The sequence below is a fragment of the Eretmochelys imbricata genome, chromosome 2, assembly GCF_965152235.1.
Source record: "Eretmochelys imbricata isolate rEreImb1 chromosome 2, rEreImb1.hap1, whole genome shotgun sequence".
NCBI classification, from domain to species: Eukaryota; Metazoa; Chordata; order Testudines; family Cheloniidae; genus Eretmochelys; species Eretmochelys imbricata.
The window spans coordinates 162,785,560-162,810,574 of NC_135573.1; the positions used below are offsets into that span (position 1 = coordinate 162,785,560).

A 25,015-nucleotide genomic window follows, 5' to 3' on the forward strand; every position below is an offset into this window, starting at 1 on the left:
CCTCAGAACCTAATGCTCATATTTGGAAAAAGGCATAGCACACAGCTGATGTGGACAGATATGCAAGATGAAGACAGCTACTCATTGCCAGTGAAACACCCTTCCTAATTTCTGAAAAGTGTAACTGACATGTACCTTTCTCAGAATGATTCTAACACTAAAAACCATTCAGAGTTCCCTATTATTTCACAGTAGCGTATCAAAAAAAATTAAGAAAACTACATTACCATCAGATATGGGCTGAAACAACACCTCTGGTCTGAAAACTCCAAAAACTTTGGCAGCAGGCTGGAATCTAAAATCAGATCCAGATCTTGCAGTTTGCCCCTTTATCTATAATGCACCTACCCAAAAGTGCAGATCCAAATTAAATTTTAGAGATTTAAAATTCAAGGCATCATCTATGCACAGAACATTATGATAGCCTTTTACACTGAGGGACATATTTTTGAAAATGGAAGTTAAAATGTGTACAGTAAGATACATATGTTCAAGGACATTTGCGCATGTCCATCAGATAACTGCAAATGCAAACCCAATGCTCTGACTCTTTGCACTCTGGCCAAACTAAAAATCTGACATGAGGAAATATTTTTTGTTACTCTAGGAAACATATGAAATTTTCTCTTGTGCTAATGGTCTGTTGAAGAGATACCTTAGCCAGCCAGAACAAGTCTTTCTCCAAACTGTTTTTAATTTAATTCATATTTATACAATCATCCTAGTCTTGGCATCCTTGCTTCTTCTCTAATAGCAAAGCACATATGTTTAATAATGGTCCACTGTTGTTCTTCAATCAGCTAGCATAGAGGAATCTGTTTCTACATGATGCTGTCTAGAGACAGCTCTCAATGGGAGGCATTTGAGGAATTCTGTAGGTTGCTTATGCTCAGTTCAAATTCTTATAAAGGCTGTTTCAGAATGTGTCCCTAGAATAAGAAGAAAGTTTACTTGTATTTAAAGTCTGATTTCATGAACACACAGACAACACTACAATCTTAGAAATAAAGGGAATCGTTACTCAGCTTTTTTTTTTCTTTAATGAGCCTAAAAACATATGTCTCTATAGTTCTGTGTTCAGGGTATGATCTCTTGAATCCAGACTAGCACAATATGAATGGTTAAAGTGCCAAAGTAACCTACCATGGAAGAGATGAAATTAAGGAGAGAAAAAGGAAGCTACAGAATACATTCTTTTTTATGAACCCAAGCCACTTATAATGTCTTGGTATGACAACATCAGCGCACTCTAGCCATTTGTAGTAGCTTCTACCACTAAGGGCATTTAAATGAGTTTCTGTGCAGCAGATTGGTTTATAAAATTCCCATTGCAATGCACTGACTTCGCCATAGGCAGTGTACCATAGGGTAACTTCATTCAGGCCACATTAGTACTATGTGGACCTTTTAAGATACACATTAACTTGTTTCAATTGGCTTTCCTTATGACAGCAATATTCTAACCAGCGTACTTCCAAAATCGTGACAGTGATAATGACAGTCTGCATGTCCAAGAGCCACACTATACGAAAAATAAATATTACAGGCTACTAAAATACAGTAAAAAGAAAAGGAGTACTTGTGGCACCCTGGAGACTAACCAATTTATTTGAGCTCACTTCATCCGATGAAGTGAGCTGTAGCTCACGAAAGCTTATGCTCAAATAAATTGGTTAGTCTCTAACATGCCACAAGTACTCCTTTTCTTTTTGCGAATACAGACTAACACGGCTGCTACTCTGAAACCTAAAATACAGTAGTTAGCTGTCAACCAGCAATTTCTCATCTCCCCTTCTCAACCCAGGAAGCATAATCTAGAGGGGGAACGTAGAAATGCTGTGGATACATGGATCATGCAAGCACTTTTAAGTATCCGCACCACAGCTTTAACATCACAGTGTACAGCACCAAAATCTCCATCGTGCTTCTTAACAAACTTCTATAGCAGGAGTCTCAAAACCAATTTACCTTCGGGCCAGTGCCAGTCCTCAAATCCTCCCAGCAGGCCAATAATGTCACTGAAGATGGTGTTCAGAAAAGAAAACGTTTATATTGTATTTTTTATTTCAAATTTCTTAGAAATAATAAAACTGTCATACAACTTTATACAATTCTTTGCCTGCCAGAGAGTTTTTAGTGTGTGCCAGACACCTGGCAATGCTTCAGTTCTGTCAGTTTGTTGATGTTTCGGCCACAGTGAGTGAGCAGTTGAAATCTTCAGGATTGCAGCACGGTGTGCATCAGATAGTTGTGTTTGGTATTTTGACTTGTTTATGTTCATTGTGGAAAAAAGTGACACTGCCTCCCTGGCTGACTCTGCCCGACAACTAATGATGCTGCCTCCATGGCTGACTCTGCCTGGCGACTAGTGATGGTATCTCAGTCCCTCTCCCCCAGCCAATGGGAGCTATGGGGGGCACTGCCTGCAGCAGACAGAGCCGGCAGCATGGCTGCATGCATTTCTTCTCCATGGGCTGCAGTGGGGAGGTTCTCGGGCCGCAGATGGCACGTGAGCCAGGACTTTGAGACCCCTGCTCTACAGATTAATTCCCCTCAATCACATATGGGCCAAACCTGTTCATTTTATGTTTGAAACTTTTTTACTGAGGCAAAGTTACAATAAAAGGTTAGGAGTACTTGTGGCACCTTAGAGACTAACCAATTTATTTGAGCATGAGCTTTCGTGAGCTACAGCTCACTTCATCGGATGCATACCGTGGAAACTGCAGAAGACATTATATACACACAGAGACCATGAAACAATACCTCCTCCCACCCCACTCTCCTGCTGGTAATAGCTTATCTAAAGTGATCATCAAGTTGGGCCATTTCCAGCACAAATCCAGGTTTTCTCACCCTCCGCCCCCCCACACACAAACTCACTCTCCTGCTGGTAATAGCCCATCCAAAGTGACCACTCTCTTCACAATGTGTATGATAATCAAGGAGGGCCATTTCCTGAACAAATCCAGGTTCTCTCACCCCTCACCCCCCTCCAAAAGCCACACACACAAATTCACTCTCCTGCTGGTAATAGCTTATCCAAAGTGACCACTCTCCCTACAATGTGCATGATAATCAAGGTGGGCCATTTAAAGCACAAATCCAGGTTTTCTCACCCCCCCACCCCCATACACACACAAACTCACTCTCTTGCTGGTAATAGCTCATCCAAAGTGACCACTCTCCCTACAATGTGCATGGTAATCAAGGTTGGCCATTTCCAGCATAAATCCAGGCTTTCTCACCCCCCCACCCCCCGGCCGGGGAACACACACACAAACTCACTCTCCTGCTGGCAATAGCTCATCCAAACTGACCACTCTCCAAGTTTAAATCCAAGTTTAACCAGAACGTGGGGGGGAGGGGGGAGGTAGGAAAAAACAAGGGGAAACAGGCTACCTTGCATAATGACTTAGCCACTCCCAGTCTCTATTTAAGCCTAAATTAATAGTATCCAATTTGCAAATGAATTCCAATTCAGCAGTTTCTCGCTGGAGTCTGGATTTGAAGTTTTTTTGTTGTAAGATAGCGACCTTCATGTCTGTGATTGCGTGACCAGAGAGATTGAAGTGTTCTCCGACTGGTTTATGATAAGCTATTACCAGCAGGACAGTGGGGTGGGAGGAGGTATTGTTTCATGGTCTCTGTGTGTATATAATGTCTTCTGTAGTTTCCACGGTATGCATCCGATGAAGTGAGCTGTAGCTCACGAAAGCTCATGCTCAAATAAATTGGTTAGTCTCTAAGGTGCCACAAGTACTCCTTTTCTTTTTGCGAATACAGACTAACACGGCTGTTACTCTGAAACCAATAAAAGGTTAACATATTACACTGTACATTGCCCATTCAGGAACAGGCTAATATTCAAAGAACCTGTGGAGGAGATTTAGGTTGGATATTAGGAAAAACCTTTTCACTAGGAGGGTGGTGAAACACTGGAATGCGTTACCTAGGGAGGTGGTAGAATCTCCTTCCTTAGATATTTTTAAGGTCAGGCTTGACAAAGCCCTGGATGGGATGATTTAATTGGGGATCGGTCCCGCTTTGAGCAGGGGGTTGGACTAGATGACCTCCTGAGGTCCCTTCCAACCCTGATATTCTATGAAAGATTCTGGCTTGCTGGCTGCGGAGCTCTCCTCCTCTGAGTATGCTAAAAAGGGTGGCCAAATTTCTAAATACCTATTCTCTTTTTGGCTCTTCTCTTGCATAGGTACTTGTTTTAAAAACTTTTCCATTACAAGGACAGTCCATATTTTACTATGCCACAATTCCATGGAGGAGAAGTCACAGCTCTCCAATAATGTGCAATACAAAGCCACACAATAAAAAAGAAATTAATTTGTCATTCTGTTTAAACTGGCAATCTTTTTTAGTAGAGCATTAAGTAAGCAGATCAGGGAGATCTCTAGAAAGCTGACATTTTGTCATAAGATGAATGTCTTTCATAATTTCCTCCCAAAGCTGTCTAGTTTCTAGACACAACCACCACATAGCTACTATGTTACTCTTTCCCCAAACCCCTGCAACAAAGCACCTCCCTAGTAGCAAAAATATGATTGATCTTATCTGGAGTCAAAAGCCATTTATACAGTAATTTATACAAACATTCTTTATGAGCTACACAAATTGAAGATGTATATCTGCCTTGCTATATAGAGACCCTCTAATCCAGATCAATTTATTTGTCCAAATCCCTTTCCCATCTTTCCATCTGGGTTGTTTTCTTATCAACATCTTTTTCAATCAAAATTGCATATAACTTAGAAATTAAACCTTTTGTTCCAGCTTGCTCCTGGGTCAATTCTTCAAATGTGATTAAAGGTTTAGATACAGCCATCCTGTATCCAGAGTTCAAAAGAAAATGTTGGACTTGTAAATACTGAAAATACGGGATCTTTATATTAGCAACATTATTACATATCCCTTGGTATGTTTCAAACCAGGATCCAGGAACAGCTGTCCAAATTGAGTAATGTCAGCTCATATCCACAATGCCTAGTCACTTTGACATTTCCTAGAGATAAATCCCTGATTATTAATGAAAGTAGAACCCTCTTCACTTCACCCATACAACAATCCCACTGCAATTAGTGGGAGGTATTTTTTTCAAATACAGTGAACAAGATATGGCCTATTCACTTTAACTTTGTAGAAAGCAAGCTTATCTCATCATATTCCTCAAACTCGTTTCCCAGAGTACTCTCTGTTTTGTCATTTAGAACCTCACTTACCAATGCAGGCGTGGACTCTCACTGAGAGCTGGGTCCTCAGAATTATACTGTGCTTCTTGCCCCTCCTGGGAAAAAAGAGGAAAACTTGATGTGAGTATTGAAACCACAAAGAGATATCACATCTAATATCACTAGAAATCCCACATTAAAGGAGCTCCAAGCAATGATGCAGGGTTTTTCTCTTCATAAAAATATTCTTTATTATTTGCGTTATTGTAGTTCCCAGGGACCCCGTGATTTGAAATGCTGTACTTATGCCTTTTATAGCTGAGCATTAAAAAAGACAATGCTCAATTAAAGATTGCATACACAACCTTAACTCTGTCCATTCCTTCTGCATATGCGTTTTGATGAGTCTTTAAGTACATGATCACATTTCTATATCAATACGATGTACCATGTTTCCTACAAGCTTAAGGAGGCCTTCCTCATTCCTTAAGGCCTATGCTGCAGCCTTGTCTTACTGATACAGCACAGAAGTAAGGCTACCCCTCCCCGCATCTGCTGTACTGACTGGACAGATCTATGTGGATCTTCAGTCTGCTCAAAAGCACAGTCCCTGATCTCTGGATACTCTACCTTCCAAGAAAGTGGCGGGGAGTGGGCAGAGCTTTAGCTTTGCGTACACACACACACACACACACACACACACACACACACACACACACACACACACACACACACACACACACACACCCCCATTCAACAGCCAGAATAGCTGGCCAGATGCAAGGCCGGAAGTAAGTTGTACCCTTTCAAGGCCTAGAGTAACTTATTCCCTTACCACCACACCACCCCCACATTTCCCCCGGAGAAACAGAAGAGCAGGAGTGGGATGGGACTGTACCTCAACAGGGCATTTGGGGCACAGTGGCTCTCGGGACTTGTTCAGGACTGTACCCGAGGTCACATTCTAGCCTTAACCTTTCCACTGAGCATACAAGTTAGCCACAAGCTCACATACTATACAGCCTGCCTTAGCTGCTCACCATCTTAGTGAGAAATTTCTGTGCAAAGTCTTCTGCCAATAGACATATTGCAATTTTCAATGGGTCACAACTCAATCGATCAAACCACTTTTCATCAGATGATACAGTGGCTCTGCTCTTCAACAAGGAATACCATCAAGCCATATTTCAACTTCCTTTCCATAGCTGTTTCAGCAAAACAGTTGTGAGTTTTATTTTAAACACGAGTAAAAAAGACAGGTTTCAGAGTAACAGCCGTGTTAGTCTGTATTTGCAAAAAGAAAAGGAGTACTTGTGGCACCTTAGAGACTAACCAATTTATTTGAGCATAAGCTTTCGTGAGCTTACTCACGAAAGCTTATGCTCAAATAAATTGGTTAGTCTCTAAGGTGCCACAAGTACTCCTTTTCTTTTTGTGAGTAAAAAATAATTTTTTCACCCTCCCAGTACAATTTGCCAGACAAAAATCCACATTCAGGCAAATGCTAGGCCTGCAAAAATTAAGAATTATTATGTAAGTGGCTGAAAACTGAGGTTAGAATGGAATTACTTATGTACTAGTAACTGAAGAATTCACTGCCACTCTTACAATAATATGTTTTCTTTTAGGTTTATATCAAGCCTTTAAATTACATTGGTTTTCAAATGCTCTCTCTTTACAGTGGTATGAAACAAAATTTCAAAATATAAAAGCTCTTTTAAGACTACTACATTTGCAGGTCTTTTGAAATTCCAAACACTAACATACTATTCCCTCACATGTATTCTGTATAGTATGGAGATTAACCCCAGTTTTCTGGACAAATTCCAATTTTGGTAATGACAATCTGTGCACCTAAATTACTCCTGAAATTTCAACTGGACACAATATCCTTCTGCACTTTATGGCCTGTGCTCTGTCTACAGCTGCCCTTTTCCAGCACAAAAGTGCAATGACTTGTGTGAAATATCTAATTCACAAAGTGCTTTGGGATCCTTTCAGATTAAAAGTGGCAAATAAATGAGAGATATTCATTTTAGTACCACTCATTGACATATGATTCCATGCACTGGATTTGCACTGTAGTTTTACTACCGTGTGTCCCAGCATGTTGGCTGTTATAAAGGTGAAAAAATGTGTCTTCTATGCTCCTTCTTCTGCACTATTATTAATACTTTGAAGTTACGGATGACCTTTCCCTTATGAAGAGAGCAGGATGGGTTGGTGATTCAAGCTTGGGATGTGGAAGTCAGAGGTTCAATTCTCTGCTACACTACAGATCTCTTTGGTGATCGTGGGCATGTCACGTAGTCTTTCTGTGCCACAGATCACCACCTGTAAAATAAAGATAATAGCACTGCCCTACCTCACAAGGATGGGGTGAAGAGAAATGCAATGAAGACTGTTGGTGAACAGATACCTCACTAATGGAGCCAGGTGAGTACTTAAGATAGACAGACAGAAAGGGTAGTCATGAGAACAAAAACAATGAACTCAGGTAATGAATGCTCAAGATAATCATGGAGATTCATTCTTTCCTTTCTCTGAAACATGCCATTTTAAACCAGGCCAGCTGTAAAATTTATAAGCTTTCTTTGTACACCACGCAGAGGGTCAGAAACCACATCACCAAAAATTAAAAAACTGAAATGTGGTAATAATGCTGCCAGCAAAATGGATTTCTAAACACAAATAGTTTTTTCCCCTTCAATCAGTGGTTAGCCTATTGGATGAAGTTTCAAAAAAGGTCAATTTGCTATTGAAAGGAAACCATAGCTTCCCTTTCTGTTTGTCATGATCTTATTCAACAGGCAGTCACTGGGGTTAAAGGGAAACTGGTCATCAGGTTAATTATTACCAGCCGTGTTGGTGATACCAGTACATGGAGATACTGCTATTTGCTTTTCACTTAAATGCCAGGAAATAATAACAATTTCATTCTTCATTCCACTAATACTGTAAATTAGCTATTAGGAATAGTAAAGGGAGCTTTCTTTTCTCTCCGTTCTGACATTCCTGATCAGTTCCTTGTCATTGTATCCCTCCCAGTTCTGCCCTTCTCAGGATAAAGACTCTTTTAAAAACCTTTCTAACATATAAATATCACCTAGTTAGTAAACTTCCAGATCACAATGGCATTAAAGAAAACCGACTATGCATAAATGATGCTTTATTAATCATAGATTCATAGATATTTAGGTCAGAAGGGACCATTATGATCATCTAGTCCGACCTCCTGCACAACGCAGGCCACAGAATTTCACCCACCACTCCTGCAAAAAACCTCACACCTATATCTGTGCTATTGAAGTCCTCAAATCATAGTTTAAAGACTTCAAGGAGCAGAGAATCCTCCAGCAAGTGACCCATGCCCCATGCTACAGAGGAAGGCGAAAAACCTCCAGGGCCTCTTCCAATCTGCCCTGGAGGAAAATTCCTTCCCGACCCCAAATATGGCAATCAGCTAAACCCTGAGCATATGGGCAAGATTCATCAGCCAGATACTACAGAAAATTCTTTCCTGGGTAACTCAGATCCCACCCCATCTGATATCCCATCACAGGCCATTGGGCCTATTTACCGTGAATATTTAATCAAAAGTATCTGTTTATTTTACTGTCAAAAGCAAAACTCCCAGGACTCCCCACAAAAGACATCTACAGAAGAGTGAATGGATTTCAGTCTGAGTAATGCATCATCATCAAAGTCTACTAAGACTTGATTGCAGAATCTTTATAATTGGTGATGATGCATTCAGTAGTCAGATTCTGGTGCGAGTTTGCATGTTAACTCTGACCTGTAAGTTATTGAGACACAACAAATATGGACCCCCACAAAGAGAGTTACACTTCAGAGTATAACTTCATTTTAAACAACTAGCTAAGGAGCTGGGATAATTTAGTGAGTGGATCAGCATCATCAGAGGACCTCTGTCAATTCAGTTTTTAATTCTTCTGAGGTTAGACTGAGTAAATGCCATACAGTTCACTAATGATACTACCCTTTTAAAATCACTTCGAGACCTACTTGTACACAGAGCTGTATTACTATTATGTTATGGTAAAATAAAAGCTAAATCATGGCATGGGTCCTGGTTGTTAGGCACAACTTAACCTAATGTCAGAAATGTATACAACTCGCATTTAAAGAAGGGAATTTTTCTAATATTTCATTAGATACATTTTATCACCCTGGCATTGTCACAATTATCCTTTTCCTTTTTGCTAATTAATTATTATATTTGTGTTTAATAGATTGTGAAGAAAAATCATTCAAACTTCTGTACCTAATTGCTCTATTACATGAACTATTAAGCTCAGTTTTTATTATCACAATCATGTACCAAGAAAAAAAGCATTGCCATAAATACAAGACTGTATTGTTCAGTAGAAGATAAAACAAAGTTTATTCCAGGATAAATAAATGTACTCTGCTAGATGTATATTTTAACAGCAGCAAAAGGAATACATAACATTACAAGCAAACCAAGTGGCTTCTCCCATAAATATTTTCTTTCAAGCAACGTGAAATCTGAGTTCACTAGCTCCAGTAAATGCTTAATGTAAAATATAATTATATATGACGGTATCATATATGAAATATGAAGGTCATTTGAATTCAATACAATAATGAAGACCTACATTTATGGGGCATCTCAAATTACACATTAACAGTATTCCTTTTGTAGGAACAATATACTTGAGATGTTGATTTTTTAATGGCTATATGTAAGTGGCTAAAGCAGTAATAAAAGTAGCATTTTATCCAATGAGTACATCATGCTTTGAAGCCAAGAAATATAATGAATGACCTTCCAACTTTCTGCTCTATGATCAAGTATTTACTTCATGACTTTTTTGACCCGTGATGTCCCTCTGTACACACCCAACCCTCACTGGAATCCATGGAAGGCAAAAACACTCCTGAAAAACTCTTCAGGTTTGAGACCTTTGGACAGAAGGTGTAATCTAAGCATGAAGTAGTATTGTTATCCTTTCATTGACAGTTACAGGTCAAGAAAAGAGAAAACTGATACAGTATGTATTCAATAGAGCTGCTGACCCTTTAACTTAATACTAAGTACGTATTAATTCAAGGCTGGTAGAAATCCAAAACACCCAGTCATCAAAAGAAAAAAAAAGTACTTTCAAGTAATATAAGCCCCAATCCAGTAAAGCACTTAAGCATGAGCACAATTTTAAATGCATCAGTAGTCCCATACACCTTGATATTTACATGCCGAAAGCTACACACAGGTTTTGATGCTTTGCTGGATCTGGGCCATAGCATAAAAAGAGCTTGAATTGCCAGTGTATGTAACATTCTTAAATCTTTGGTCCATAGGTAACCTTACTATTAAAACTTTAAAAGGTAACAAACAAATAAACACCCGTTATTTCCCTAAAAGGTACGAACAATGTAAAGAAAGAGAACAAAACAAGCAGCCTTTAGGCAGACCAGGTTTCAAAATGGCAACTGGTAGTCCATCCTCCAGTATCTCTTTTACATGGGTATTTTATAAAGACCAAAAAGAGAAATAAAATGAAGAGATGGAGATAAACTGACTTACAAAAGAACAGGTAACACGGCACAAAAGGAACAGCATCATGGGCAAGTTGGAAGGCCGATCAGGGTAAGATCCCCATCCTGCTCCAATTGCTTTATGTCAGGTAGAAGGCCTGAAGTGGCATAGAGGGGCCCTAAAAATCTCATTTCCAATTCCGGGTGGATTCTTTTGGTGCAGGAACTGATGGAGACAGATATAAAGGTGTCCTCTGAGGACCCTCTTGCAAACTCTGGCGTAGAGGGCAAGGCTGAGGTCAGGAAAGGCATGTCCGTTGCATGCAATGCTGCCGAGATTCCAGGCAGCTCAGTGGCCCTTAGGGCAGCTCCAAAAGGCTGCCATAACTCAGGGCTTGTCTACAATGATGGAGTGTAATGTCTAAAGCACACTAACGTGCCGCACATTTATTGGTCCGGGTAAACTCTGCTGCTGCACACTAAAGGTTCTCTAGTGCACTTCAATGTAGTACTGTTTCAAACAGCACTATGTTAAAGTGCACCAGCAGCAGGGTCTACATAGACCAGGGATTGGCAACCTTTGGCACGTGGCCCGCCAGGGTAAGCCCCATGGCGGGCCGGGACAATTTGTTTACCTGCCAGGTCTGCAGGTTTGGCCGATTACAGCTCCCACTGGCCGCAGTTCACCGCTCCAGGCCAATGGGGACTGCGGGAAGCGGCGTGAGCTGAGGGATGTGTTGGCCATTGCTCCCTGCAGCACCCTTTGGCCTAGAGCGACAAACCGTGGCCAGTGAGAGCTGCGATCAGCCAAACCTGCGGATGTGGCAGGTAAACAAACTGGCCCGGCCCTCCATAGGCTTACCCTGGTGGGCCACATGCCAAAGGTTGCCAATCCCTGACATAGACCGATTAATGCACAACACATTTAGGAATCACATGCCTTTAGAGCACATAACCAACCCACCATGTAAGACAAGCTCTTAGACAGATCCTCAGGACTGAATAAGTTATGCCAGGAGCCTCTTCAGTTTCCAGAACAGCCCAGGATCAAAGGTTACAAAGGTGGCTTAAAGCCACCATAGCCCCACTTCCTTCTGGACTGAGAGTTCTGGGCTGTACCTTCTAGAGCCACAACATGGAATCACACCCCAGGCCCATAAGTACAGACTAAATGACAATAACTTTAAAAAAATCAGTTAATATTTTCTCCCCATTTTAACGTAACACTTGCCTGTACAATGGGAGGTTGGGGGATGTCGACAGAACACACACCTTACAGAAATTTAAGAGGACATTCCATGGGGCGATGTGGTTTAATATCCAAATAAACTTTTTGTGCTTTTCTAACCTTTGAATGAATAAGACTACAAAGCACCTGCCAACATTCATCATCTGTGAGAATTTTGTTCTCAAATAAATGAAAAACTTTTCCAAAGCTCCCACTGATCAGGACAAATTGATGGGAGGGGCAGTATGCACATAGAACAACCTCACCACCACCAGTTGTGCAGGAGTATACCATGACAGATGTCAAAATCAAAACAAAGGAATCTCTACACATTCACTCCTCTGGAGGTGATAACTATTTATTACTTTCATGCTACTTCTCTCTTGCTCTTATCAGCCTATCAAACTACTGAATCATAGCTCTGATAACTAGGCAGAATTTGAACTTCAAGGAGAAAACAAAAGAAAAATTTTAAGGAGAAAGCATAAATTAAATGCTGCGTTCTCATATCTTAACAGGACAATATTACATTGGTAAGGGAATGATCAAGCTCTTCCTCTCTAACTTCCACAAATCACATCTGAACACATATATTTGTGAAAACAAGTCTTAAATCTGTACACTACATCTGGGACTTTAAAGGGCATAAGTCACCCAACTCCCTTTGAAAACCAGGCCCTTTACAAATACCAGCCTTAATTTTCTTAAAAATAACAAAATACCACTGGGATATCAGCTTTTTCTAACTGGATAGTCATTTTGAAAAGTATATCTTTCTTCACCTTTTGGAAGATTTCAAAAGTTTCACCTTCTTTTTGCCTTGGAGCTAGTAACTATTAAAATCAAAGCCCAGTCTGTGCTTACAGAATTCTGAACTGCCCTATTCCATTCATAATGAATTCAAGGCTGCTATTCTAGTCTATATAGGTTCTTATATTGCCCTCATCACCATAGTATTGGATGGCTTTTCAGAAGCGCGCTGAAAATTATTGTGTTTGGTTCCAATAAATCCATATCCACAAACTATTGCCTAGAATCACAAAGATGTGCAGTAAAGCCACAACCTACTGCATAGGATTTGTTTTACTGTGTTCAAGCAAGTCAATAGAAAAACTGAACTTCAAACTTTCAAAAACTGACTTACGTTTAGTGAAATCTACCTTAGCGTATATTTAAATCCAGACTTCTTGAGGAGATAGCAGTGAATTCCCCTTGTATGCACAATGTAGCCTGTCAGCCATTGGAAATAAAGTTAATAATGCTGATAAGCTAATGCTTGCTCTCTGATACTTCGGTTTAAGGTAGCCACTTGAAGTGCCATTTTTCAAAGTGTACAGTAATGCATTTTCTGGAAATAGATAAAATCTCAGATTTCCCCCCTTTTTATTTGTAATTAAATAGGGTTCCAAATGTATATAAATATATTATATAAAGAATATATTGGAAAATCCATAGTTAGGATTGAAGATAAGCAACAATTCATTGTTATACACTGGTTTACATACTGTCAGTATTCGAGGACTCGCCTGATTGCAGCAGCACAACTGTGGTTCAAGAGTAGAAGTAGGAGCAAGAGGGGGGAAAGAGAGCACCTCTTTTTGTTCTTTCTAACCCAAGAAGAGTTTGATGTTATCCTATTAACAATTATGCCTTATATAAAAGTCAGAAGTTATACCAGAGGAACATGTGAAGGCAGAGGCAAATTACAAGTAGGACACAAGGGGGTTGATTTAGCAAGTGAAGCTGCTGCTTGGCCCCTACTGCAGTCACGAGACAGCGTGGCTTCAGGCTGACGCAGAAAGGGGAGAGTGGAAAGAAGGGGAACTAGCATCCCCCTGCCCCAGGTACTTCCACCCATAAGCAGGCTGGAAGGGTAAATTGGCAAGCGATGCTAGTGCATTGGGAGGAGGAGGGAGGCAAGGGAATTTAGCTGCTTCAGGTACCGGCCGTGCTGCAAGTGGATGTATGGGCTATCAGGCTGCAATTCTTTCTGGTTGTGAGCAGGTTGCTGTTCAGGTGTCTGTACCTTTGCTGGAAAGTGGACAAGCAGAGGCAGCAGCTGCAGCACAGGGCAGTCCCAATGGAGCCCAGGGGCTGGAAAGGGACCCAAGGGAGTATTGCAGTAGGGGTAGGGGGCTGCTAATGCCCAGGGTGGAGTGTTTTATAACCCAAGCCATAACCTAGGGCAGCCCCATGGACTGAAGGAGGGAAATGACTGAGGGGAAGCGTCCATGCATACAGGTGGGTAGGCTGTGTGGATTAATGGGGTAATCAGCGGAGTTGTGCAGCAAATGGCCAGTGAAGTGGTTTCTGAGGTTTTCTCCACAGCACTTCCAAAGGGCACAGCGTCACCTCGAACCAGGATGTTCTCTTCCACTGAACACAAGGGACGGCAGTAATGCTGATCCCAGGGGTGAGTGTGACCTGAACCACACAGGGGCTGGGGGGATGAATGGCAGAGGTGGTATCCGGCCTTCCAGCCTGGCAAGGGGTGGCAGTTGCAGGGGCCACAGTGAGGTGTAGGGACTGTGCTCAACCAGTCACTCAGTGAGTTCACCTGAGGGGGACAGGAGTGAGCCTATCAGGGTAGTAAATACTCTGGGCCCAGGAGTGGGAGATCCAGAAGCCTGGGCAGACCCGCCCCAGGGGTGGCACCTTCAGTTTGGGCACTGATGGTATTACACAGCTGCTGCAAGCTAATTTGCATTTACTACAGCAGCTTCAGGCAGCTAGGTGTGAGGGGTCTGCACAGGGTGACACGGTAGGCCCAGCATGGGCTCAAGTTTGGGCAGCAGGACAGGGACAGGCCCCCGGCAAAGGTAGCAAAGCCCATGTTGGGAACAAACCCCCTGGGCACATGGGGACTCATCGGCCATCAGGGCATGTAACCACATTGGACACAGTAGAAACTCCCAGGGGGGTCTATGGGGGAGCAGGGCTCTGCGGAACTCCCTCCATTCAGTCCTGAGTACGGTTATGCCGGGGTGGCTGACCTGATGGGAGTTCACCTACTCAGAACAACTAAAGATAAAATCCTGAGAGGCGAATACGTGGATATATATATATTATCCCTGTTGCACAGGGAGCTGTTGACAGACAGTAAACAGGGGCAAGGCAAGCAAAACAGCAAGCTGCCCAAGAGGCCAAGGGTGCCGAGAACATGGGAAAACTGGGAGACTGCCGTCCTCATCTGCGCGGCTGTTACACTACAGGCCTCCCCAGAGAGGAGCCCTGCCTTGGTTAAGCATATGGACATAATTAGGCGGGCACACAATATGTTTGGGGGCATGTCCTGGTTTAATTAGGATGAGCAGTTTTGATTAAGGGCAGCAACACAAACTGGGTTAAGGTGGGACACACCTCATCACACACTGTGGTTGGAGTGGATGACACCAAGGGCGCCAAGAGTTCACACAGACAGTGGTTTGTTCATACCTCAACTAGCTCAGGAGGGGCTCCAGGCATGTAATAATATTTGCTGGGCATTTAATGATGGTGGTTGTGTTTGCAACTCCTGTAGATACAGGCATGTTTGCAAGACATGTTTTGGGACCCATTCAGCCCGTTCTTGCCAGAGCGGAAAGGGAAGTTCACAGGGAGGAAACAGGAATGGGGGTGGCGCAAGCGTCAACAGCAGGTTTGGCGCGGGTGGAACAGGGTCTGGAACACAGAGCACAAGCTGGGGAGAAGGACAAGCGGGAGGGTGGTGCAATGGGCACGGACCCCAACGCCAGTTAGGCCAGATGTGTTAAGCGTTATCCTATGGGATTACCCTAACAGGAAAGATGGGGCATATTTGTGGGAGGGGTTTACAGCAGGATTTCGGATCCCTTTTGTGGGAAATAGAATTCATTTGATGTCAGAAAATTTAAAGTCAGTAGCTGGGACAGGACATATTGTTCAAAAAAAGATTGCACAAGAATTAAAGGAGGGCAGCATAGCTGGGCCATTTAATCAATTGCCTATAGCACATTTGAGAGTTTCCCCCCTAGGGTTGGTCCCTAAGAAGACCCCAGGGACATACCGATTAATTCATCACCTGTCAAACCCGCAAGGTGGTGCTGTTAATGATGGGATAGACCCGGCACTATGTTCCTTACGCTATTCCTCCATTGATGAAGCCATTTGTATCGTTAGGGCGTGTGGCCCTAAGGCGCTAATGGCTAAATGTGATATCAAGTCTACTTTCTGGCTACTGCCGGTGCACCCATTGGACTTTGACCTGTTGGGTTTCTGTTTTGAGGGGCAATTTTATTTTGACAAGGCTATGCCCATGGGCTGTTCAGTATCCTGTGCAGCTTTTGAGAAATTCAGGACAATGTTACACTGGGCAGTGGTGTGGTTAGCAGGACTAAACCAAGTAGTGCATTATTTGGATGATTTTTTATTCGCAGGGTGAGCTGGGTCAAATGAGTGTGTTCAGCTGTTGGACACATTTCAGGCCCTGGCTAAAAAGTTGGGGGTACCCCTAGCGGAGGAGAAAACAGAAGTCCCTTCCACTATATTGACCTACCTGGGCATTGGGCTGGACACCAGGGAGGGCATATCTCGGCTCCCTCAGGATAACCTTCAGGAGCTATCGGGGTTGCTCCAGAGAGCACTGGGGCCTAAAAAACTCAGACTGCAGGAACTGAAATCTATTCTGGGGCACCTGAACTTTGCTTGCAGGGTTGTTGCTCCGGGGCGGGCGTTTTGTGCCTGGCTGGCAGGGGCAACGGCCAGCATAGCCAGGCTACACCATTACATACAAGTCACTAGAGAGATGAAGGAAGACTTGAGGGTTTGGGGAAGTTTTCTGAGTTGATTTTATGGGGTATCATTGTGGAGGGAGGAATGGTTATTACAAAGGGGTTAAAAATCCACTCAGATGTGGCAGGGGATGCAGGTTTTGGGGTGTTTTATGAAGGTAAATGGTGTGTAAAAAAATGGCCCACCTCCTGGACACAAAACAGGTTTGTGCGTGACATGACCTTCTTGGAATTTTTCCCCATTTTAGTTGCGGTGATGATTTAGGGATTGGGGCTGGCTAATAAAAGGGTGTGCTTCTGGTGCGACAACATGGCAGTGGTACAGGTTACCAATCGCCAAACTTCCAGATCGCACAGGGTTACGAAGTTGGTAAGGGCGTTTGTTCTACAATGCTTAAGCTTCAACATCTGTTTTACTTCCAAGCACATGCTGGGCATGGATAATGGCATAGCAGACACCTTGTCTCGTTTCCAGTTTGACAGATTTCGTGAGCTTGCACCAGGGGGCCAGCAGTGAACCCAAGCAGATGCTGCTGGCTCTCTGGAACCTTGGAATGTGAAGTGGTTGGTGGAATGGAGATTTTTGGCTCCAGCTTACAAGTTGTTTATTTTGTTTTCTTTTAAGGAGTCTTGTCAATTCCAGGATCCAGAGAATGGGTCACCTATGTGGCCCTCCATGGAGGGCGATTGTTGCAGTACTGGGTCAAAGACAATGCAGCTGCTGGTGCCCTTGGCAATCACACATGGGACAATGGGTTCTTTCTCCCCAGTAAGGCTGCTAGACAAGAGGCCATTTGGAAATGTCTGGGAACCCGGAGGGGTTGGGGGGGAGGCAGCCAAGCAAATTGTTGACACCTCCTTGTGGTGGATGCCCAGTGCAGGTACTCCATAGGGAGGGCAGCCAATGACCAGATAAATGGCCTGGTAAAGGACTTAAAAGGAGGTACTGGATAAAGGAACAGAATGAGGGAAGGGGTTGGGGACTTACCTAGGGAGGTGGTAGAATCTCCTTCCTTAGATACCTAGGAAGGTGGTAGAATCTCCTTCCTTAGATACCTAGGGAGGTGGTAGAATCTCCTTCCTTAGAGGTTTTTAAGGTCAGGCTTGACAAAGCCCTGGCTGGGATGATTTAACTGGGAATTGGTCCTGCTTCGAGCAGGGGGTTGGACTAGATGACCTTCTGGGGTCCCTTCCAACCCTGATATTCTATGATTCTATGACTTCTCTGATTGGTATGGCAGGGACCAACCTTCCCCGCCCCATTCTCATAGGCCTCCTTAACCCTCTTACAAGGGTGGTGGATGGTAAGGTCCAAGCCATGGGTTGGCTGAGGGACCTGGATGGAAACAAAGTGGGGCTGGTGGAAGCCCTGGAGAATTGATTTGAATAAGCATGTATTTGCCTGCCAGGTAGTCCCTGACATCTATATAATAAAGTTGCAGCCTGATTAAAATCCATAACAAGTCTCCTGTCCTTCTTGCGGTGTACCCAGACAAACATACATGCTCTTTTTCTACTAAATGCTAATATGACAGCAGCTTCAGGTTCTTCTTTGCCTACTTCTACAGAGCAATCTATTTTTAATAAATCCAATGTGGTTGGGATTAATAGTATTTGGAAGTATTATTTCCAAACTTTTTGCCATGACTGCCAAACATATTTACATTTTCAATGAGATTGGCCACTAGTTTGCACAGTCATTCATAATTTTCCTGGCTTCACAAGTACTGTAATGGGTTCTAGGCAGACAGGTAAGATGTTGCCATTAAATTACAGCATATAGATTTCTGTAAGAAGGTTACTAATATGTCTTTCTACTTTATAGATTCACTGGGAATCAGTTTAATCCAGAACTTCAGGTATTCTACTTGGACTGGATTGCCTGCAATTTTTCTTATTTTCTTATATCCTTATCCCAGTTAGATTTGTGCTCCTCCATGATGTGTGGGAGATTTCATACATCAAAAAACTCACTGAATGGTTTTATAGTCAAGACAATTTTCTCCTTTGTAATTTTCTTTTTAAATCGTTTTGACCAAATAGGGTTCTTGGTAGTTGAGAGTGCTATAACTTGACTGATGCAGGAGAATAAATAATCCAGAATGAATGTGGTTTCCAGAATTTTCTATGTGGTTTGCTAGTAAAAAATTAATTTTAAACAGTTTGGGGGTTTTAATAAATATATTCATAGATTTTTATGGAGAAGAATCCCAAATTATTGCTGGGGGAATAAAATCACACTATTAATCAAGAGTTTTGACTTCCTAAAATTAAAACATACCACCTATTGATCACTCTTAAACATGCCATATATAGTTTAAAGAAAAGAGGAAACCAACACAGTGGGCCAGAGTCTCTACTGCTAAAATAGGGCTACAGTGATTCACACCATCTGAGAATCTGGCCCATTACTTTATCAAGTATTAAGTAATGCAAAGTTAATGTTGTGGTGTTGTGACATCTGCTCATTTTTTTCCCCCATGCATTTTGGAGGGGATGAGCTGAGGTTGGGGAGTTAATGGATGTTAATGGGTAATCTATTTGTAGTATGTTGTCCTCTGGGCACCTATCCCAATCATTAAAAATGCACGGGATAGGTGCCCAGAGCACAGAATGGGCACCAATAGGTATTTTAATAAATTCAGAGAAATTTTTAAACATGCAATGGAATACTCAGTAGTTTCACAAAAAGTATTCACTCAGTGTAATGAGTTTTCTGCATTTTATAAGCCAATGAGGCATAGCCCTAAACAGTGGAAAGCATGAGGATTTTTTCCTTGAGCACGTGTGTTAAAAAGATGATCCAACTGGACTTTTAAGAAGACTGTGATTCCAATCTTAACACAAAGAAATTATCATCTAATAAAATATGCATCCTATCAGGAAAACAACTTTGGTCCTTCAATTCACAAAACACAGGCCTCTATCACTTGACATAACAAAAGACCACTGCTAGGTACTAACGTAGAATACCCATAGTTACTTTCTAAACTGCAACCAGTTTTTAAGGGGTACATTGGCAGACAAATATTTTTATATCAGCTGTGATGGGAATGGACATATATGAAATGTTTATCATCTTTTTATATGATTTTTAATTAAAAATGTTTGCTTGAGTGTGCAAGTAGGTCTTCAAAGTTTGCAAATTAAATTTTTATTCAAGTACACAAAACTACATTTGGGACCCACCTAACACACCACAGACACAAAATGTTTAGTGAGGCAGTAGCAAAGCCACTATTATATTTCAAGAGTTTCTGCATCTTAGTCCTGTACTCAGCCTCCCCTCAGCCACACTGAATTTCCAAGGTTTCATAAAGGCAAGGAGGGAGAGTTAACATTGCTGTTGGAACACTAATCCTGGCCTTCATAGGCATTTATGAATCTAAATAGTCTTCAAAAATATATATAATGCAAAAATTAGATCTGTAGCATGACTTTGGATATACATCCTCCAACACCTATCCAAAAAAAACCCCAACACATTAAAACTGGGAAGTTACAGAACATTTTATTAACTGACCTCATTTAGAGCCCAATCCAAAGCATGCTGAAATCAAGGGCAGTAGCTCTGTTGACTTCGAAAAGCTTTGAATCCGCCCTTACTTCATGTCTCTAACAGGAAGGATCAGTACACTTTGCGGGGTAGCGGAGGAGTTACAAAGTGTGCAACTACATTTGTATTTAAATGTTATCTGACTATAATGCTTATATCCCTTTACTGAGGAAATAAGGCATAACGGTGGCCAGATTTTTTCCCGTACTTAAAATGCTAGGAAATAAAATGTATTTCATTCTAACAGGACAAATGATGTAACCTTCCACCTAGTTGTTACATTCACAATCAGCTACTTGTGAATGAGAGGCACTTATTGAATTATTACATACCCTCAATGATTTATTTCTCAGCTTTCTTTCGTTAGGTTATTGATGACTGAATATTACCTGATATTATATGTTCTAACCAATTACCAGGAATATGTGGCACACAACAATGAGCACACAATGTAGAGAAGTTGCGTACATTCTGCTCCTGGAGATTGTTTAAAATATAAAACATACCAGATCTAAAATGACATATGCTTTGTCTCTAAGACACTAGTCTTTTGATTATTGATGGATTTTTTTCTTAGGTGGGGTTGATGAGGTGGAGAGCAAATGTACTGGGTAAATTTATTGTTGAACAAAAGTTAAACTGCTCTGGACTGGCACTTTTCAAACATTACTGCTCTAAGGAGACAAAACAGAAACTCTTTCCCATTTCTCCCTTTTCCGATTTTACTTATCTAGGAGGGTTTGTGTGTGTCAAGGGGATCAGAGTTCAAAATTCTGGTCACTCGGGGCTCTGAAATTTATGTTGAGGTAAAACAAAGGAAATTAAAAGGCTTCAACAGCTCAGTGGGCTGAACATTAGCCCTTTGACTTTAGAGGACCTCGGTTTGGATCCCAAAGCGGTTGACATGGTCTTTCATCTAACTGGCTGGGGTTAGATAAAACGTTTGATACACAATATGAGGTTAAAAACATCCATTGTAGGATTTCGTATAGCACTTTTGGCCTGTGGTATATAGTGACATGCTCTATTATCCAATAAGTTGTGGATAGCTCTCTGTGTGCCTTAATAGTTCACAGTAGTCCAAAACTACAAATACTCAAGTGAAAAAGCAAAGCCATCTTAGGGTATTAGTCCCAACTGAAAGAATAACCAAAGTGGCAGTCAGTTGTAGAACATCTGTTGAAGTTAACAGCAAGGCCTTGTGCACTCAATCACAAGCGGGGCATAAATTCTGCTGCAAGATTCTTTGATTCTGAAACGCCCTGGTGTTGAAAACTGGAAATTCTGCAGCATCTTCAATTAAAATATTTTAAATGCAAATAAATAGTAGAATGAGTGCAGCAGCCCCTGTGTTATTTAGTTTGTAACTAAATTCACTTTGTTTTCTCAATCCAAGTCTTCAATGTGCCAAACAATTTTTGCATTAACAGCACATAACTGTATCATAGAAGTTGAAAGAGGAAAGCTGGAGATTTTGGCAGTCAGGCAAGGCACAGTTGGGGATTTTGGCACCTGGATTACCAGGCAAGACCATTTGGGACTGTGGGAAGAGTATATTAGTCTGCTAAAATGTTGACAATGAAATTGTCATATTTAGGTTTCAAAATTAATGACCCATTGTAATGTACCCCTTAGACTGTTTCAGACTATTTGCACCCTGTGGAAAACAAGCACTGGCTTATGCTCACTTCATATTTTTAAGATTAATCTTCATATCCGTGAAGATCAGAAACATTACAAAAATAATAAAGCCTAGTCACTGGAGCACAATTCTTTGGCAAGGAATATATTGTTCAGTCAGTTCAGCATTCGCACAATCATGGAAGATACAGAGCTCTGGTTACAGGGCCTGACACACTAAATTTCAACATAAAGGCCCCAGCTAAGGAAAGCACATAAGCCCATGCTCTAGTACTTTCTTGAGTATGGGCTAGAGTATACAATCAGGTTTCAGAGTAACAGCCGTGTTAGTCTGTATTCGCAAAAAGAAAAGGAGTACTTGTGGCACCTTAGAGACTAACCAATTTATTTGAGCATGAGCTTTCGTGAGCTACAGCTCACTTCATCAGCTGTAGCTCACGAAAGCTCATGCTCAAATAAATTGGTTAGTCTCTAAGGTGCCACAAGTACTCCTTTTCTTTTTGAGTATACAATCAGTAATTTTAATGCCATTTTGATAGCGTACAGGAACTGGAGATCAGCCCAGTTGCTCCTCGCCAATAATCTGAGAAGCTGAAAGAAATTGGCTTTGTATTACTGGCTTGACTGGTTTTTCAAAACTGTATCTTGATAAATAGCTTCAGCTGAAACCACTGTTCTTCATACCTCTCCACTGGCAAAGACCTAAAGAGTGCCAATGGTCTAATCTCTAGCAAAAAACCAAGGCTGTGTAATGGCCACTTCTTTTCCACCTCTGCTCAATATAAATATTATATCTTTTATTAAGTGGAAAATTATTTTCAAAAGAGCATCTATATGGGTCACATTTCTTTGTTCCAATTAGAATAGATCAGTTACAAAAAATCTCATACCCTGCACTGAGGAATTTAAGGGTCATTGCCCAAAACTAAAGGGTTTTAACTCCACTGTCTTGGTTTAATTTAGAGATTTAAAATGAACCTTCGCTATGGGATTCTTCTTTGCATGGACTGAAATGTCACATAAATAACACCACCTTTACTAGTTCGCTTAACAAATGCCTTCACACAATACATCATTCTGCACATATTTATTCCCTGTAAGACGTTCAAAATGAGGGACAATAATACCAGTTACAATATTAATAATGACATATTAATGATGGCAAAAAGCCTTCAGTGAGACAAAAAGATATTTAAATCTACTATCATGTAAAACACTGTTATTCACTAACATTTTCTTTTGATTTACAAATTTAAAACACATACTTGAAAACTGCAAATGATGCATATAGGTGGTCTATGTAACCATGCATTCCTTTTACTACTGTTCTAATCTTCCCTCCCACATCCTCTCTATTGTTTGCTACACTCACCTGTTTGTATCTTTTCTTTTAATTAGACTGTAAACTCCTTAGGATAGAGAATTTATTTTATAGGGTATTTGTACACCACCTAACACAATGGGTCTTTGATCCTGACTGGAGTGTCTAAATACATCTGTAATATAAATAATAAGTATAAACAGTAATAAGTCACCTTTGTAAATTTTCAAAGAATTACATTGATTTCAGCTGCACAAGTCTCATTAAAGTCAATGAGCACAGACTTGCTAAAACCCGGGATTAAAAAATCCTCTCAACTCTGGTGAATAGGAGTTTTTCCTGGGTGAGAATAGGTCTTTAACTATTGATTGCTCCTGCTTTTAAATGTTCGTGTTAAAAAGAAAATGAAGCTTCTAGCCTTTAATGTTGTGAAATCAACTCTCCAAATGTGAACTGAATGCAAATCTATGCAGTGATGTCTTTCTAAGCGTGCGGTCACACAATTCCAGTGTGCCTCCTCTGTTGCTCATAAAACTTTCCCCCACAGCAGCAAAATTACAAGACCCTAGTCACTTTCATTGCTGCTCCTCAGAACTTAATGGGCAGCTATGAAATCATCATACTGCCACTTGCGTAAGCTAAGTAGCAGACGAGGAAGGTATTGGAGTCATTCACACAGGGTGTGCCTATACTGCAACTGGAGGGCGTGAGTGCAACAATTGTACAGATACCCAAGCTAGCTCTGGTAACAAAGCCGTAAAGCCACGGCAGCGTGGGCTAGCTGCCTGAAAGTACCCAGGGTCCCAGGAGGGGTTCTACAGCCTTTCCTGCAGTAATTTCACTGCTCTTGGTATGCACACTAGCTAGATCAAAGCTAGGTCAGAAACATCTACACATGCTGGAATCACACCTCTGATTGCAGTGTACACATACCTAGGGGGAAAAAAACCTCTGTCTTTGCAGCAGCAATGATTGGTAGGGATGAGCAGGCTTCTTCCCAAAGCATTGCTCCTGCACCTAGCCAGTGACGCCACCAGCTCCTGTCCTTCATATCTACCACAGGCTATTACGTTTCTGATCATCTTCTTTTAACACCGTCACTAAAACTTTCCAGGATTCTTTCAAAAAATTGAAATTTTTTTCTGTAATAAAACATCTCACATCAATGGGCTCTGCTGAGCTCCTGGGGACTTGGCTTCCCCTTGGTTGGACTCAGACTCAGCATCTAATGCATGGCAACTACCGCAAGTACAGAGGTACATAATAACCTCATAATGATGATGAAAGAAAAAACAATTGCCCAATACAAAGCTAGTTTGATTGTAAAGCTTCAATAACTTCATGCTCTCCAGAAATAAAAGTATATTACTAGAGAAGCTGGTACTTTTATTAAACCATTTCTCCAAATGTTTTGAGCATTGGCCTGCTAAACCCAGGGTTGTAAGTTCAATCCTTGAGGGGGGCCATTTAGGGATCTGGGGCAAAAACTGGAGATTGATCCTGCTTTGAGCAGGGGTTGGATTAGATGATCTCCTGAGGTCCCTTCCTACCCTGATATTCTATGATTCTATGAATGTTCCCGGCAGACTGGTACCACAGCAGGATGCCCCCTTGTGGCCTGAGTTGACCCTGCAGGCACCCTGCTTCAGTAACCCTCAGCGTTCCCCAGAACTATCCAGCCATAAGAAAAATCTTTGAAACAATATTCCCCATCTCTTCACAGTCTAGTTTACTCAGATTACTCAGTTCCCCTTTTAGTTTCAAGGTTTTACAGCCCACCCTTGCGGCCTCTGCATTCCCAGTCCAGGCCTCCCTCGC

At 41.6% G+C, this 25,015-nt stretch overlaps 1 protein-coding gene across 2 annotated transcripts in view; it reads right to left on the bottom strand.

The window, feature by feature from the left end:
- The window catches only part of FHOD3 (formin homology 2 domain containing 3), a 614,532-nt gene that overhangs the window by 512,648 nt on the left and 76,869 nt on the right, over positions 1-25,015 (bottom strand). For both annotated transcript variants that reach the window (XM_077810937.1, XM_077810936.1), the window contains exon 3: positions 5,235-5,299. In XM_077810937.1, the coding sequence (XP_077667063.1) occupies positions 5,235-5,299 (65 nt within the window). The remainder of the gene's footprint in view (positions 1-5,234; positions 5,300-25,015) is intronic.